This window comes from Apis laboriosa, unplaced genomic scaffold, assembly GCF_014066325.1.
Source record: "Apis laboriosa isolate Shangri-la unplaced genomic scaffold, ASM1406632v1 scaffold17_cov146, whole genome shotgun sequence".
Lineage (NCBI taxonomy): Eukaryota > Metazoa > Arthropoda > Insecta > Hymenoptera > Apidae > Apis > Apis laboriosa.
The window spans coordinates 1,248,975-1,267,955 of NW_025222181.1; the positions used below are offsets into that span (position 1 = coordinate 1,248,975).

Here is an 18,981-nt window from a genome sequence, read left to right on the forward strand (position 1 = left end):
TGAAGCGATGCACGTGTGTTTCTTAAATCTATGTGTACGTACACAAGGTTCGTAGCTGTATCAGGCTGACGGTAATCGACGAACGTGCGGCTAGAGGTCGCTGGTGGGGAAGACAAGTTAGGGGAGGGTAGAATCGTTACTAGAACTGTGAGACGAGAGCGCATGCGCGAGGGATTCCCTCTTTGTCCGCGTGGCATGTCCGAGCGAGAAGGAAAAAAGAATCGCGAGAAGCAATGAGAGTGAGAGAGAAAAAGATGGAGCGAGTAAACTGAAGAGGACAGCAACGGGAGTTGCTACGGCTCCCAAAGGAATTCTCCTATCTTGAGACTTTTATTATACGTGCGTTTGCTTGGCGAATTCTTCCTTGCCCTCAGTTGCAGTCAACTAGAGTCATGAAGTACGATTCGCGAGCAGATTTCGTTGGCTGTCAGATTTTGAAATTTCGGAGAGACGATTCTGATAAGTTGTTTCCAATTTTTAAAGCTGTAAAAATCTCATCTAAATTTCCATCTTTTCCTTATTCTGATTTAACTAACTAATTTAACTAATCTATTTTTTTTTTTAAATTTTGAATGTTTTTTTTTTCATTTAAATGAAATTTGAAAATAAATGAAAAATATTGAATAAAAAATCTTCTCAATTCTGTAACATTTAACATGTGATGAACTACTATATGGAAAGCTTTTTCACATCATCACAGATTCTTGATTTTGATGATCAAATAGTGCGTAAGCATGTGGGTGACTCATAAAATACAATGTTTCGATGTTTACGAAATATAAAAGAAGGAAGGTTTGGTTAGAAGTTTGGTTATTTTATTTCATGCAGTAACGAAGAGACAGATAAATAGTCTCGATAAAACCACACCCTTTATTCGTAATAGATTTATAAGGAATTTTTCCGTGTTCTATCGTCCGGGTGCAACTGAATCTTATGGTCCACCGTCAGTACATGTAAGTAGAGGAACATTATCTATTTAGCGACTGTAAAGATGGCGTTCGCCTTGAACTCAATAACACTGTATATAACACTTATAAGCTACAATGAACTTGGTAGATTGTAAATTAACAGTTAAACATATGTATATAGATAAAGCGAGACTTGATATAGACCAGTAATAGTCTGTCCTATAATTTTCTCAAACAAATACGTGGACAAAATAAACTTGTCAGATTTGAATCTAAACTTATCGTAAATGAAAATGTATACATTGCATGATTCGAGTTATTTTAATTCATTCACGTTCACGTGACTCATGCAATTTTCTCGATGAAGCAAGTACATTCAACTTTTTCTACGTTCTTTTCAACCTGCCATTGTCCTACAATATTCATTCTCCATTCGATGAAGCGATAATCCCTCGACCAATATGTGCTTACATGATCCTCCTTCATCATCGTATATGGATTCGAAGGGAGACGAACAAACAGATTTCATCATCTCCTGTCGAAGGTTAAACATCCCGAAGTTGTAAGTTTCAAAAATAATATCCGAAAGATGCTGGGAGGTTGGTAGCATTTCGATATTGAGTGAATAGGCGAAACGAAGGAAGATAAAGGGTGAAGGAGGGTGCGTAACAGGACCTAATATCATAAAGCCGCAACGTGCTCTGATTAAACATTATGTGGGTCTTAACGTTTCTCACCGCGTACGACAGTAGCTGTTTCTGCTTTCACTGCCATCTATGAGCAAGATCTTATCTTTCAATTGCTTCTTTCAATAAACGAACGATTCTTACCGTTATTATTCATTCTACTTCCGTCTATCTAACATATTATTTATCATTTTTAACGAAAGATAAAATTATAGAATTATAAATGAATTATAAGAAAAAAGATTAAGTACAAGTATTAAGTAATAAATATTAGGAAAACAAAAAAAAAAAAGACAAATAATTTTTCCATAGAAAATAAAAAATTTACGAGCTTCGGTATAATTCGACCAACATTTTAAACATCAGTTCAAATTGTGCACAACCAGTAAGCAACATAAACTCTCTAAATCGTCGCCGTGTACCAAGCTGTTCGCTAATGAGCAATAATTCCGCGATGGTGTCGGTCGCTCCTCGAACTTATTCCGTGTCTCGTCTCGAGTATCTTTCGGAAGCCGTTGCGACTCTACGTCGGATGTTCTAAATTGCGCGGCCACGACTTTTATTAGCGGAAGGAGACAAGCGTGGCATTTGCATGTAATGGTGCACGAAGAGGGCTGGTCTATAGCGAGGACTCGAGCTGTACACCACGGAGGAGGAAGAGAAAGAGAGGAGAGGAGAAGGGATCCGGGAGGAAGAATGTTGGAAAATATGAGTGGAGGGGAGGGGGGAGGGTTGGAAAGGAGCAGTCGGGATAGAAGACGGCGGCCGGTAGGGAATGTAAGGCCGTAATTAGAGTTTTAGGGGTTCTATGGGGTGGTTGTTCGCGCTGCTGGCCCGTTACGAGGGTGGAGAGGGGGATGGCGTCACACAGTCACGATGTACAAGAGGGGACGCACGCCTCCCTTACGACCCTTACGAGGGATGGAATGTTTGCCAACAGCATTCTAATACGTCATTCTTTATTGTAAAATTAAAATTTAATCCCGAGGATCGTATCGAGAGAGAGGGTCCCTTCCATTTAGCGAGCGCACGAGATTACGTGTATTTTAAGATTGGCGTGTTGCCGACTGGTTTATTTTTGAAAGACTCGGTCGCCAACCGCTCTTGCGCGATAGTATACCGCTCAACAACGAGAATTATGCACGCACCGTGTCACGCAATTAGCGTTGTCCACTCTTTTCGAGCTGAAAAACGATCGATTCGCAGGAAAACTGGAATGGTATTTATTGGCATTATTTTAAACGTGGCACGAATTGAGGATCTTAAGATGGAGGCAGATTTATTTGTAAAAATTTATTAAATCAACAAATTTTAAATAGATTATTTAAAATAATTTGTTAGCTTAACAATTCGTACGATTTAAAATTTAATCGATTAAAAAGTGAGTAAAAAAATGGATCTGTTTTTATTCGAAGAAAAAAAAAAAAAGCAAAAATAATCAATTTATTATTCGTTAATTAGAATGCGCATGAATCGAATTCGTGAACCGTTAACAACGTATCACTTTCGAAAAATTATCGTAATCGCTTGTTTTCGTATCATTTCCAATGCAAGTTTTTCAACACAACGTTGAAGTTGTTACTCGCGAAATTTACATAAGCCCGTATTATTATACTCTTATTATCGCACACGGCACAGTTTCATAATAATAATTGAAGTATTGGAAATTCTTTCTCGCATGCTTTACTATCCTCTATTGTTCTCCGCGTTTATCAGTTCCCACTTTTTTCCTCACGAAATTGAAACCAACATTCTGCCGAGAAAGGAAGGCGAGCACGTATCATCTTTCTCTCTCGTTGTCACGCGAACAGCAATATTTTTCACCGTTAAAACAAAGAAAGCTATATCGCCTGTCAATGGACACAAGAAATCGAGTGTTTTTCTTTTCGAGGCGCAAAATGGCACGTAGCTCGCACCGACAGACGAGCCTTACACATATAAATTTCACTCTCAAGGTGACTTTACAATTTCGTGGGAGATTAGAGCTCCTATTGCCGGAGAAGGAATAGCTGCACAGTCGGCCGCCATGTAGATACGATTCCACACACCGTGAAAGGTACCGCCATGTCGCGCATCCATGTAGAGGGAGCTGATCTCTCCGGTTTCGCCTGTGTGTGCATATAGCATACTGGTTGACTGGACTGGTATGCGTGAAGCAGATACACGCCAGATAATGGGAGGCACCCTTATAGATGACGTTTGGGATCCACCGGGAACAATGGAGCGAACTTCCCCCCCTCTCACCATCCATCCTTGTCGGAATCCTTTATTACCACCCGGTATATATATGAACGGTACACCCTCATATATATATCCACTCTCCTTCTTCCACACTCTTGCACAACATTGTGTGTGTTGCGTAGACACGCACACGCAGAGTGGAACGAGCTGTCCAACCAATTGGGATTTAAGCCTATTGCTAGTCGTGATGGAAGCTATGCCATACCTATGCACACTCGTGCGTGACGAAAAAGTATGCGAGCCACCTGTATGTACTATATATATGTATATATATATATATGTATACGTTCTCTCGCGAGATCAGTTCGCCATTTACCTTTTCCTGCTTTTTTTTCCCTTCTTCCTCTCTTATTTTTCTGCCCGACAGATTAAAGGCACCCACATTGCGACCGTTCTACGTGTTTCTCTCGCTTTTTGCTCTAGTTCCCCTCGAGAATGGTCGTGATCGTAAGTCAAGTGTGGTAGATGTACTGTTATCGTCCAAAAATTTTTTATAACTATTTCAGCCAAGTTGAATTTTGTGGTTATTTTATTACTGTTATTTTTTAATTATGGATTTCTAATAAGATAAATAAATAGTTAACTTTTAGATTATTTCAATAATAATTTCATTTAGATTTTTAAAAAACTCAACTTTAAATTTTGGTTTAACTTTTTAAATTCTTTAAATAAATTTGTGATTCCAAACTTTTGGCAGATAGTATATGTATAAAAGTATGGGCAAAATCGATAATTTTTAAAAGTGAACATCGTCGAATGTCCCGACTGTTTTATACTATATTTTTAGGTTAATGGCGGATAGATGATCCTTAGCATCTACTTTAGCTAGTGAGATTGCATTCGCGTTCCGTCTTTTGTCTTCTGTGTTTGCCACCATAAATAGCTAGCACTGGAGACTCTTGTGGATGACAAATCTTCCGGCATCGATGGCGAAAATATCGATGCGACAGGAAATTCGAAAGAAGTATATTTTATCGCCACCCACGCGATTCTCAGATTTGAATTGTCATTGGTTTGTGCATTATTACTTATATCCATTGCGACATTAAATTCACAATTGTCTAAGAACCGGATCACAGGCGTCCAGTTTCACGAATAGATAAAGCGATTACGCGATTGTAATAATGATGATCTTTATTCCTCTATGTCTCTTTGCTCTTTCAAATATCTAAATCGAGAATAATTTTATTCCAACTTTCTAAAAACATGGTCAAATTATCGTAAAGTTTTCAGTTGACAAATAGAGCGATGAATTTTGATAATTTTATCTTACTGTAATGCCTTACACAAAAAGCTAATGATTATATTTAATAAATAGTAGAAAAAAGAGACATTCAAAGAAGATATTTATGAGCGCTGATAATAAGCTTATAAGGAAACTATATAACTCTTTTTATATGACTGTTTATTTGTCTCTTTCTAAACACATAGTATGTGTCCAATATATACGTACAATTGAAATAAGGATATATAACGAAGTAAAACCTAACCTCAAAATCGAAGATGAAGTTCTCTCTTGGTTGGCCAAAAAAAAAAACGCTTATCGAGGACCGCGACGATTTTAACTTTTAATCACGTCCTCGTCCGTGTCCGCCGTCTAAAAAAAGCCACTGTATGACCATCGTCGACTAATGTATTCGGATACGTGACATCATATAGCAGATATGCCTGCTATCCGGCTTCGTTCGAGGAATTCCATAGACAATACCGAAGCGAGGAGCAAGAAAAGGAAGTACGCAAGTAGATGGAGGAGGACAGAGGGAGTGGGAGAGATTGGTCGAACGAAAAAGCACAGGCAAGCGTCTAGTTTGACAACAAGTCGCAAATCGTACGCGATGGCGGAGGGGGCGCTGCTGGCGTCCCTTTTTGTTCCGATGCGCGGCTGGGTCCAGCGTCGGTGTGTCCGATCCATTCATAAATATCTCAAAACGGCTTAATTTCGCGGCACTGCGGGCGAATAAAATCTCGAGCCGGTGAAAAATGTAGACAGGCCGAGCGAAGGGGGAACAGGAGAGAAGATACGGCCCAGCCACGACCCACGAATCGCTTGATCGCCGTCTCGGGTCACTGCAACCTTCTCTTTGCTAGAGAACGAGTCAGAAGGGGGTTTCGTTCCCGCTGTCGTTCCCTTGAACGAGAGTTAGAAAAAGACGGAGAGTGAGGAAAAATGGTCGCGATAACTCCTCCATTCATTCTCTCTTTCTCTCATCCACCTCTTCATGGCAATTCCAAACTCTGTCGAACTAGTATGATTTATACGGCTAATCCTCGTACTTTTTGTGGCCGATTTGATATTCAGCTAAACTGAATAGTCACTTCGCGTTGACTTCTCGTTTTCGTTTCAAATCGATTAAAAGTTCTGAAATTTTCTACCTTTACATATTAAAATAATGAATTTCACATTTTTATATTTACTGAAAAAAATAAAAACGTTATTTAAAACAATTTAAAAGAGAAATTTTGCATATAAATAAATAATAATATAAATAATTGATATATAAAATGATGATAGATAAACTAGATAATATGTAAAATTTTCTGTCAGGTTTGTAAGATGAAAATGTTTAATAAATTGTTTTTTATGTCTGTTTTAATTTCTAATATCATAAATTTTCGTGCATTCATTTTGTATTCGTAGAATTGGGAATTGGGAATTGCCAGATATGACAGGCAGATTGTGGAAAACATAGGCTTCAGGTTTCCTGTATCAGAGAAGGAAAGATGCTCTAAATTATGCACAAGTGAAAGAAAGAGAGAAATTTCCATAAGATTCATTTATGGTAATTTTACACGGTTGGCTGATCGTGATTATTATAATCGGTACACGAAAGAATGGACGATTAAATCGCGTTTAATTTAAGTATAACGTCCTATCGTGTGTAACAACGACAGTTGTATTTAATTTTTTTCCACTCCATATCTCTCGTAGTGACGTATCGACGTATATCTGCCTCCCTATCCCTTTCCTTCTCACCGATAAAAAATAATAAAATTGCAATAATTTAACCATGCAAATAAGAATCAAGCTTAACATTCCAGTAAATATGAATCAACCGTGTACAAGGAACTGCATCACGATTAAAACTCGTTGGTTTCCTTCGTATCTGTGCTTGCTATCCGGTTACCCGACCACGCTTTTACCTCTTTTAACGAGTCTCGAAGAATTCCGAAGAAATTTTAACGAATTCCACCGATCTCGTTAAGAGACCGACTCGATCAGGTCTTTGCGCCGTCACTTACGAGTTGGTTTATGACTCATCCGCGAATTTATTCTGCGAACGTCAGGCCAGACTCGCTTTTAGCGGTAGAGAACGACGCGGGATGGAGAGGGGGAGGAGGCGAGAAATACGGGAACGCGCGAATATATGGGTTAGGTTAGGTGTTGCGCCGCACGAGACGCGTTTACCGCCGTGAACACGGCCGGTCGGTGTTTTCGGTGAAATAATAACTCAGGACCGCATAAATAATGCCGAATAAAAGCGACAAGGTAAGTGAAACGTACGACGAATAAAACTCGGGACGCGAATTTACCGGCCGATCGAAGCTATTCCGGCTGTCAGTGGCTGTATATCGTTTCCATTTCAAATTGCAACGGCTCTTTCTACTCTTAACGCCCCCTATCTACTCAGTTGCTCCTTTCATCGCACGTTGCAACGAAAACGTCGTTCTATTTCCAGTCTTATGTCCGAGAGAAGAGGATGTAAAGCGCGCACAATGAATTCGACATTATTTATTAATCGATTTAATGTTGCTCCACGTGTGGCCTTAACATATAAACTCGTCAGACTAGATGCAGACAGCCAATCGAGTTGACATTATGGTTACGATTGAGAGAATGGCGGACACGATGGTAGAAATTTCTGTATACTGGATTTGTAATCGAATTTTGCGTTAGAAGTAAGAACTTGTTAAAATTTTATATTTTTTGTTTTACGTTTCTAAATAAATGTATAAATAACAAATATTGTATTTCTTAATCTTCTTAAATAACGATAATGAACTATCATTTTGTTGAAATATTACTATGCTTATTTTTGCGATATCACCTCAATTACATTTAAAATATCTAGATACTTATCGTGAATCGATATTTCCAATGTTAATGGCGTTCGTGATGTAGACAGAGGGGAAAAAAGACAGGCGGAACGAATGAAATTTATGCAATGAAACTTTTGTTTCATAGTTGCATTCAACAAAAGCGCATGTTGACTGATAATCGCGAAGCATCGTGGTCCGATAACGCTGTCGAGCGAATGGAGCGACTCAAAATGGCTGTTACACAGCAGCGCCGTCATTGTTTTCGACCACGTTCCTTCGTTTAGGAGAATCGAAACCATACTGAGAGAGTACGAGGCGCGCGCTTGATATTTAATCGTCTTTCGAGATTTACGATAATCTGGCTTTGTATTGGCGTTGTTATTATATGGTTTTTGCTTATCGTATTTCGTTCCACTGTAAACGATCAATGACAGTTCCATTTGATATCGACCGTAATTGTGTTAATTTGTTTCATTTCTTATAAATTTCTTTAGTCAATATACATATTATATTTTTTTGAAATTATAATTATGAAAGAAAATTTCATAAATTATTATTTTAAGTAGGATTAAATTTTTAAAAATTTTCTTCTGATAAATAATCATAAAAATTATTCATTATTTATTTCTTAATCTTAATGATTTAATCACTGTCACATTCCTCTTATCTTACTTATTTAAGACGTTCTCAATGGTAATTATTAATTTCTTCGTTTCAATTGCAATAATGATACGCGAGATACGAGTTAATAACGTTCAAGCAAGGCAGAAAAACGGAGAAACACTGCGGATGATTTTTTTTCACTCGACGTAGACTTTCTCTTTGTGATTGCGAATTCTCGCCGTACGGCGTAATTTGTGGCGATTTCCATGCGTTTTTCGCGAAGTTGAGCAATTTTCCCGATCGTTGCACCAAAGCAATGACAAAAACTCGCGAGACTTTCGTAACGCGGCTTTTCTATAATTGCAGCGCGGCCGAATAAAAATATGAAGAATTGACAAGTATTATTACAAGGATGAATGTGTATGGAAGGAATCGTTTTCCATGATTTCGATATTGGACCCAATACATGATTCTGGATGGTCGTTGATGGTCAACCTGATACTGACGTTAATCGTCCTCGAAGCGATTTATTGCATCTCTTGGTTATCGTATAGGGTGAGAAGAGTGTGGAAAGAAATCTAAGAACGTTGGATAGGATGACACGTTAACGTAGGATGACTAGGGGGAGAGATACACGTCTGAAGTTATCTTGATATCCCTAGCGCGTGTCTATTGAACCGTGAAATATCTAAAATGTACGTCTTAGATATATACAATTTTTACGTTGAATAATAAATTTTAAATAATTTTTTTTTGCTCGATAATTTTTTTATTTTTAATTGCGATAAGTAACTGGATATATTGTTAGTAATCATAATTTGTCTTCCATCTATAATAATTAAATTCTCAAATTATTCTATTTTTCTATAATATTTTATATGTGATATTTAAAAAATACATGAAAAGTAAAAGATCCCAGAATCTTTGAAAACGAAATAAAAAACAAGATAAGATAAGATAACGAAAACGAGGAAAAGGAAGAAGCCAAGTTTCTTCGGTTAAAGAAACGTAAGAAGCTTCGAAATTACCGACTCTATTAGTGAATCTATCCGAAACGGTATAAACTCGGTTACACGTTCCAAGTTTCGTGTACTGTCTCGAGAACTCGTCCCATTTTAACCGGCGTGTATTAACTTTCCTGTCTGGGAGTATACAAGAGATAAGTTTTTCTTCACAGAGAACGGATCGAGCACAATCGAAGCGTTTAAAGTTCGATTCCATGGATTTCGTATAAGTTGGCGAACTTAGAGGACAGCACTATGCCGGGTAACATTGATAGAATCTCGATGGGGGGAACGCGAGAGGGGTTGGTGGAGGTGGTAGGGAAGGGATGACGCAGCCGGGCAAACTTCCGCAATATCCTCGTCTACTCGACGAATGGTAAAGCCGCATGCGGCGACCTAAAGCAGGTATTAAACTTAATATATGGCCGCAATTAGGCGCAGGCCGTCGCCCTTTTCGTTCGCGCAGTCCGCGTGTAGTACGACGCCACACATCGCTGCCATTTTGCCAAAATGGACCCTGTCGGCTCTTTTGTTCCTGAATCATTCGTGCGGTCTATCGTTAATGAGATATAAGCGGAAATCGCATAGATCTGATTAAATCTATCGATTTTATCTTGTTTAATTTGTTGAAAAGCTATTAAGATAAGTGCAAGATTAATTAAAAGGATGGATTATTTAATACGAGCATTTTAATTAATTTTGTTAGTGAATCTATCATTCGTATGATTTTTTTTTTTTTTTTTAAGTTTTCATTTATCTTATAATTTTTTTTTTATAGTGGTCTTATATCATATTTATGAGTTTTCAGAAATTTGAATCATTAAAAAAATGGCAAAAAGTTTAGCAAATATGAGAATAAATTTGTAACTTATTTTTTTTAATTTAATTTAAAAAAATATAAATTATTTATTAAAATCAAAACAAATTTGTAATAGAAAGTAAATATATGGATAATAGATAACATTCATTTTAGCAATAGAAATACTCGGATTGTTTAAAATAGTATTTAATATATTCAATAGTAATTGAAATAAGAAAGTGAAATTATCGTTGTATTATTTGACATATCAAATTAGAACGCTTAATATAATAAATGAACTGATTCTTATTTATATAAAGATAATTTTATGACAAACGAGATGGATATTGCATGAAAAAGGAAAAAGAAAAAAAAAATTGGATTTTTAACCATCTCGTATCTCGTAAAATTGTTATGAATTTGTTGATTTATAATTAATCAACTATCAATTATAAATTATAAACCAGCTTATCGAGCTATTAACATCGAGAATGTGCGAGAATGAATAGTCGTAAAATCGTATGAAAATAGTAAAGTATCGAGAACAAAGAGGGAAGAGATTTATCTATTGTTCGAACAATCACATATTACACGCTTCTTTCATCACTTTTTTTCATTAATCACATCGTGTGAGGTCATTGGTGATCTTCGATCGGAGGTTATCGACTGAGCGCCATTTGAAAATAACTAACATCAAGCAATTTCCTTCACACTTGTATCTAATCTCTGTACAACTCAACATTCCGCACATTTTTCCTCAATTCTCATTCCTCTTGTTCGAACGAGATCCATCAAAGAATAGTGCCAAGAAAAAAATTTTAAAAATAGATCGTTAATAGATTAACTATTAACTAGGATCAAATGTAAATTAATCAGATGTAATTGTGAAATTCTTTCCTGATTATTAGCTCGTGGAGAGAAAGAGAGAGAGAAAAAAGACAATTAAGCAGGCAGAAAATTTTTAATCAAACAACTATTGTAGCTTCTTTTTTTATTGCTGTCTTTTTAGATGAACGTTCACATTTTTCTTTTCTCTCATTCCGCTTGTTCGAAACCAATCAAAGGGAAGCCAGAGAAATTGAAAGATATTCGAAGGAGGAGGGGATAAAGGTATATAAATTAAGCGTCCTCCAAGGGGCGAACAAGCTTCACGCCCAGCTGTTAACCCCGTCTGACGAAATCCTGGCCAGCTCCCTCCCAAGGGGCGGAAATAACGGTTATCTATAAATTCTGCATGGACATTAGCTTGATCCAACGAAATTGTTGATAATGCTCGCGCCATCGCTTGGCCGATGAGGGCTAGTGGATTTATGGCGGATGAAATGTGTGGGGACAATCAGATTGGTCGACAGAAAGAGAGAGAGAGAGAGAGAGAAAAGGGAAGCCACAAAATTCCAAAAGAGAGCTTGTGTGGAGGAAAAGACTCGAAAGAGGATGCAAGGGTTTTCTGGCTGCTTGACTCGCCCCTGGCATGATATGCCGCCAGCAGGATGGAATGGTTTTCCCTCTGGTTGCCAAGGTAACCTATGGTCCACCCCTCCAGCTTCGGCAACCACCCTGTGGCTGCACCGGCCGTGGTGCTGGCTAGAGTTAAACTCACGCACACAACCATGGAAAACCATGTTACCCGCATCACACGCATTGTTACACAGAAACAGAGAGAGGACACGGATAGAAAAATTCAGCAACGCGTGTGAGTTGACCGTGCACACATACACATCCGCGCATGCATACACATCCAGTGAATCCTGGACCCCGCACTGTTACGAACGGCCATGCTGAATTCACTATCAGCATTCTCTGCATTCTCTGTTGCTTCTTTTCTCTCGTTCTCTTTTTTTTTTTCTTTTTTGCACGGCTTTAGACGATGATGAACGGATGAGTCGTGTGTGTCGCGTGTCACTGGCTGCTTCTTATCGAGTGTCAAAATTTCTTGAAGTATATTTGAAGGAGGAAATGGAGTACAAAATTTCGCGAGAATTTATGAAAAATCGTGTTTATTTTTCCGAAGAGAATAGGGAGGAGATGAATTTTATTTCGAAGAAAGAATTTTGAAATTCAAAAATCTATAAATTAAAGAATTTTTATAAACGTTCTAAACTCGATATTTAGATCTCTCTATTTTCTATTCAAATTCCTCCATAAAATTCTGTTGTGAAAGATAGAGATTCAAGAATACTGTTAAAGATTTTATCAGAGTTGAAGTTAGCCGCATTTACTAATCGTTTATGAAAGTAATGTGATTCCGATGAGAACACGTATCGAACACGAAATCTTTCGCTATCTTTTATTGGCCGGTAGCCGCGTATTTGCTTCATCACGAGGCAATCATATGGCCACTCAGCGTCTTCCCAAGAATGATGGTATTATGGCCGACTGCTCATTGCGCCCAGGGAACCGGTTTCTTAGCTACGAACTGAAAACGCGAGCCCACCCTTTTGCACCACCGGCCCGAAAGTAAAATTACGTTCGAGCCAATTGCGAAAATTGCCCGTGAGAAGTTTATCGAGCTTCTATGGCGCAACTCGCGGCCATCTTACCCCTATGTCTCGCTATATAAGCCGCGAATAACCAAACTGTATATACTTTTTTGAAACTTTAAGTCTCTACTCGCTTGATTTCTTAAGATATTTACTTAACCCGGTGGAAAGTGAAAAAGTTTCAGCAAAGATGGATAAAAAAGTCAAGTTTGCAATTACTTCAACGGAAATATTCGAGGGAAGAGTGGCTTCGTAAGTCGTTATCCCCACTCCATGATGAAACGATCAGCATGAAGTCGGTCACCTTCGTAATTCGATACTTCACTTTGGTAATTCTTGTTTACCATTCAAATGTAATTAATTTATATAAAATTACAATTTTAATTTTTTCTTTTGTAAAAATATTTCTATCGTATTCGTATGGTTTTGTTGATAAAAATGAGATCAAATATGATGTAGCTAAGATGATTTTAAAAGCAAGGTTAAGAATACTCAGGCACGAGCCAGATGACAAGCACCACCAGTCTTTTTACCTGGTTAGCGCGTGGCTATGCAGTTCGATAGTTACCTAAACACCATAAAAAATTCAACTGTGTCCTGCGTGTACCCCGTTTTACGACTTTGACTTTCTAGGTCTGGAGAAAGTTGGTCGAAAAGGTATTTCACGAAAAGGGTTCAATTTTTCTTTTTTTCTTTCTTTCTTTTTCACGACAATAGACATGAGAAACTTTTTCCAAACTTTCTATTTTTTACTCTTCCCCTTTTTTTTTTATCTCGTTCAACCCCTACAATAAACCGAAAGTGCTATTTTTTTCCCTGAAAGAGAAAGCGTGGAGAGAGTTAAGATTTGTGAGTGGACAAGCGAAACGTAGATTATTCCACGAAAAAAAATTGAATTTTTCGTAACGAAGAAAACGTCGTTTATAATCGGGGTATAATCTCTTTTCTTCTTACATTCATTGTAAAGTCACGAAACATACAAGATCCGTGATGAGATTTATAAAATTAACGATCGAATTCAATAATTGGATTAACAATGAAATTCGTCTTCATAATCGAACTCCTCTGCATCAGCGAAGTCAAACTTTTATTTGGAAACGTATAGCTGATTGAATATTATTTATTCAACCAACCCTTTGCACTTCTTAAGCGCTTATTACACTAAGCCAACAGTCAACTTATTTTTTTCCAAATTCTTCTCAATCAAAATCGATTATTTTACTCAATTATCCCATGTTATATTTTATATGTAGTGACTACGAAAGTATTTAAACATTGTAAAAAAGATAAGGAAATATTATATATATGAATAAAATTTGAGATAAATCCGAAAATATATATAAGAATTATCAATTAAACATTCTTATATAAATAAATATTAGTAGATCCATCTTTAAATTTGTTGTATTTATGGTGTTGATGATATATTAAAAAGTTTTATATATATATATATATTATACATATATACATATTTGTAAAAATTTCCTATACCAGTGTATAAATACTTTCACGAGTCACTGTATCTTCAACGAGAGGTAAGCATAGAGTTGACTGTGGTAGTGCAAAGGGTTAAAAAACTCAAATCATCCTACATAAAAAAACTAACCTAGGCAAATCTGCGTTTCTGACATTTCCAGGACCGAACGGGTGTCCGAGGCGTAGGGGTCGGCAGACGTACACACGGTTCCAGACCCTCGAGCTTGAGAAGGAGTTCCATTACAACCATTACCTGACGCGACGGCGGCGAATAGAAATCGCGCACGCTCTCTGTCTGACGGAACGACAGATCAAGATCTGGTTTCAGAATCGGCGGATGAAACTGAAGAAGGAATTGAGGGCGGTGAAAGAAATCAACGAGCAGGCAAGGCGGGAACGCGAGGAGCAGGAAATGATGAAGAAGCAGCAGGCGGAAAAGCAGGCCAAGATGCAGCAGGAGCAACAGAATGCGGCCCTGCAGCATCAGCAACAGCATCACGTAAGCGGTCTCGACAAGACACAGAGTGATCTTCTGAAGGCGGTCAGTAAAGTGCCCACATAGGAAACTTTGCTAAGCCGGTTGTCTTTCTTTTAAAGAAGAAACAAGAGACTGGACGCAGCCTAGACGCAGACATCGAAGCGACATAGCTGGTAAGAGAGGTCGGTCAAAATGTGTAGAGGACCTTAGAAATGAACTAACCGCAACTCGAACCGCCCGAACGCGGCGCCCTCTTCTTACTCTTCCCGCGCGAACCGACGAAGACGCCACCTGGGAATTGTCCGTGGTCTTCTTCCTCCTGCTCTTCGACCGAAAAGGTGTTCTTCTTGCGTAGGAGGATCTCATCGAGTGATCTCTGTTCTCTTGTTTTTTTTATATCAAGTGAGGAAAAAAAACGGAAGAAACAAAAGGACGATGGTTTTACGAAAGAAACGGAATACGACTTTGGGGACACGACAACGACAACGATGCATTGTATGCCATTGTGTCTAACAACGAGACTAGATGTCGATAAGAGGCAGAAAATATAGAAAGAAAAAAAGATAGGTGGAGGGAACGAGGGAACCGAGAAAGACGCGCGACGATGTTTAAAGTTGTCTGTCTCTTTTGTTTTTTTATGAAGGAAGAAAGGAGGTGAAACAAATACAACCGAAGAAGTTAATCGTAGACGTGAACGAGAGAAGAGCGTGTAGAAAAAGCGAAAAGCATACCCTCAAAAAAAAAAAAAAAAATGAGAAAAAAATTATACACTACGTACTTATTTGGCTGGGCCAAAAAGAAGGACCTAGCCTGTGACTGATTCCTAGAGCGTATAATGTAATAATTGTTTAATGGAACGCGCTGCGCGACGAGTCATCGCGATTGCCGAGCGATGAACAGCGGGAATGATTAAGTTGGCGTGATAACTGCCACATACGAAGAGCCAACGATCGCGGGAACTAGACGAGAACTAGAATTAACTCAAACGAGAAGAAACCGAAGGATTAATACCACTGTATTGTACATGTAAGACTCGTGTACGCCAGCGTCGACGAGACGATCAATTAATATCAACAGAGAAGAAACCGTAGTGGTAGGGAATAATTAAACGAGGCTGTCGAAGAATTCGTGTAATTGCGGTGAATGATCGAAAAAAGGAGGGAAAAAGAGGACACGAAACTCGTTGCTCTTCGCCATTTTGAGGAACATGGACGATGATGGGCTTGATCTTCCATATACTTCTCTGTTTCAATTCCAATCTATTATTCCATTCTTTATCCATCACTTTTATTCTTTTCCTTATATCGAAACGTTTATCCTTGGTAAAATTTTTCTTCGAAATATCCGAAACAAAAAAAGTTCAGTCGAAGAATTTCTCTATCATCGATATGTAAGGTTAGAGATCTAATCTCACGATTTTACAAGAAGGTTCGATAGCTCATTCTTTAAGAATGAACCGATAACACGATTCGCGTTACAATTAGTCTCGCTCGAAAAAAGATCGTAAGAATTCTCGACTCTTCTCGACTCTTTGAAACACGATGGAACGTATTTTTCGAACGATTGCTGACTTCAGATACCTTCTTCGGATATTTTTACCCGATTGTAACGAAACCAGTGGCGCATGCATTAAAGCGTACGCTCACGAGCAATTTCATGCCGCTGGCCGACTTCGATTTTCCTCGAGAGAGGAATTTAGTGATACAAATCGATGCCATTTTGCCAAGCTCCTTTTCCAGACTTAATTAACCATGGTTTATACTCGCGATTGCCTCTTTGAAACTTCGTGTTGTAATTAGGCAAATTAATATCGCTACCGTTAAATACTTCTATCGTTTCTGACGTAATTCGAGATCTGTACTTGCTGACGTAAATATCCTTTAATCGTTCTAACTGAACTCATTGCGAATGTTTTATTTTTATTTTATTTCTTTTTACGATATTTATTTTTTAATTTTTTTTTATATGTACGTTTCTCTGACCCGGATCGCCCATGTTCTTTCACGAAACGTTTGGAAATTAATATAGTATGCGTCGTTGCTCCTGTTGGTAATTATATTTTAAAAATAAATTATCTCTTTTTCTGGAATCGAATTATTGTTGATTCCTCTTAATTAATACGAAGTATTATTTAGGAGGAACGCCGAAGCGCGGAAATTTATTTTTTTACGAAGAAATTTAACAGACCACGACGAGTGATGAGGCGTCCTCGAGTTAACAAACACGAATAAAGTGTGTATTCATTTGTTTCTTTTGCATGAAATCACCATTACGTATCACTAAATAAAATTTTTAAAATTAGAAGACATGAATACTGATCAATCGATCATTTTTTAACTTTTTTTTACAAAAAGCCATCTCAAAAAATGATACGATATACAATATTTATTCGTTATATATTCGAAACTTTCTTACCAACTTAATAACTCTTATTTCCACTACTGGAAAGAAAGTCGATGAAGCAAGTAATATCATACCAAACAAATATTTTCTAAATGCTTGGGTTTTCAATCTCTCTTTGTCTTTTATCAACTGTCATTTTCTTGCGACCTTCGTAGCCGTTAGAGATTAAACGAGGATCGAATTTCATATCCATAGCTGTTATGTGCCGTGATACTGAGCCGTGAGCTTACAATGAATAAATACACATATACCGTACAGAGGGCGTTTCATCAAGCGTTGCTTGCTTATTTCTGTCATGGATGCTTAACCTCTTAACAACTCCTCGTATCGATATATCATTTTCTCTGTTTTGATACGAATACGAATAATAGTGATTATACAGTGATGACTATAGTGTGTGCAAAAGAAACAAGTGAATATACTCTTTTAGAATGTGTGTGAAAAGACTTGTAATCGTGATATAAAGCAAGAAGCGAGATAATTCTCCGCATATTTCTTCGATCGAAACATCGTTCGTGATATTACGTGATTGGCGCGAGTGTTTCGAGTTGAAAATTGAAATTCAGGTAATATTATCGGTTTCGGGAGGGACCTGATTCGTCGATGAGCACATCCACATTCATTTTATTGTTTCAGTTAGATCTCAGAGGATATCGCGCAAAGGTATCGCTAAAGGCTTTTACTAATACAAGATAACTTGTATGAAAGCAGCACGTTTTCCATATTATCTAAGATAATTTATCGTATCGTTATCGCGAGAATATTTTATCTTTTAATTCTCGTCGCGAAAACAACGATCTATGATCGTTCTCTATTTGATATTCATTTTAAGAGAATTTAATTTTTCATCTATGTTTGTTTTGTCTTTCTTCCTGTCATATTTTTTTTTCTTCTCTTTTATAAATATTATTCGCGATAAGATGTTAATTCTTGTAAATTTTTCTATGTTAATTTTACGTAGTGTTACGTAGTTATATCGATGCCATGTTAAATCGAGCATCGAGATTGTTGAAAAACTTTTTTTTGTTTTCGTGTTTTCTTTGCCATATTTTTGTCCAACATCACGGGACAACGACGTCTTTTCGCAACCACAATTCGAACGCACAAGTGATCGTAAAAAAAAAGAAGAAAGGAAAAGAAGTTGGGAGAGTGGAAAAAAGAAAGAATAAAAATAGAAATACACATGAGAGAGAACGAACTTTTAAACATGATACAAAAATGTTTATAAAGACACATTGGACGAGTATCTCACTCTTAGTACATTAAATACGTAATTTGGTGTCAGGGTAGACTTTTTTCTATAGATATAGAAGCCGTTGTTGCTATTTACTTACGTAGAATTCATAATGAAAAAAAAGAGGACTCTAGCAAGAAAAATCGAGAGAAAAATTACAGAACTTCAGATTATATAAATTATTACCTAATTATTTTTTTCTCTTCCCCGTTAAATATGATTCGTACAAAATATTCCTCTGTCTTTTCGATGATTCAAATGGTGATTGATGGTTTTCAAAGTTATCGTAAATGTATTTTATATATCTATGTATCTATGTCATTTGATCTAATATTCAGAGAGAGAATGGATTTTTCAAACTTTTCTCATCGAAAAATAAATTGAATTACGTTGAATAAGTTGAATTAGAATGTTTTTGTTGAATATTTTCTTTTTTGTTTCTTTTTTGTTGTATCGCGATTTTTAGCGCGAATCGTTAAATTTTATAAAAAATTGAAGAATTGTTTATTGTTAAGGAGTTTATTCAAGGAAACAGTATGATAAAAGTGCGATGAATCGTCGAAATATCGATAAAAACGCATATACGTAATTCGACCAAGAGAAAAATCATAGATTTGCTTTCTAGGAAGGC

General features: G+C 37.2%; 1 protein-coding gene across 2 annotated transcripts in view; it reads left to right on the forward strand.

The window, feature by feature from the left end:
• The window catches only part of LOC122711756 (homeobox protein abdominal-A homolog), a 36,121-nt gene extending 17,520 nt beyond the window's left edge, over positions 1-18,601 (forward strand). The window contains exons 3-4 of one of the 2 annotated variants that reach the window (XM_043930780.1): positions 14,397-14,734; positions 14,833-18,601. In XM_043930780.1, coding sequence (XP_043786715.1) covers positions 14,397-14,734; positions 14,833-14,883 — 389 coding nt within the window. In that variant the 3' untranslated portion in view covers positions 14,884-18,601. Of the gene's footprint in view, positions 1-14,396 lie in introns of both variants that reach the window. The other variant, XM_043930779.1, reaches the window with a different exon arrangement.
• The last annotated feature ends 380 nt before the right edge of the window (positions 18,602-18,981 follow it).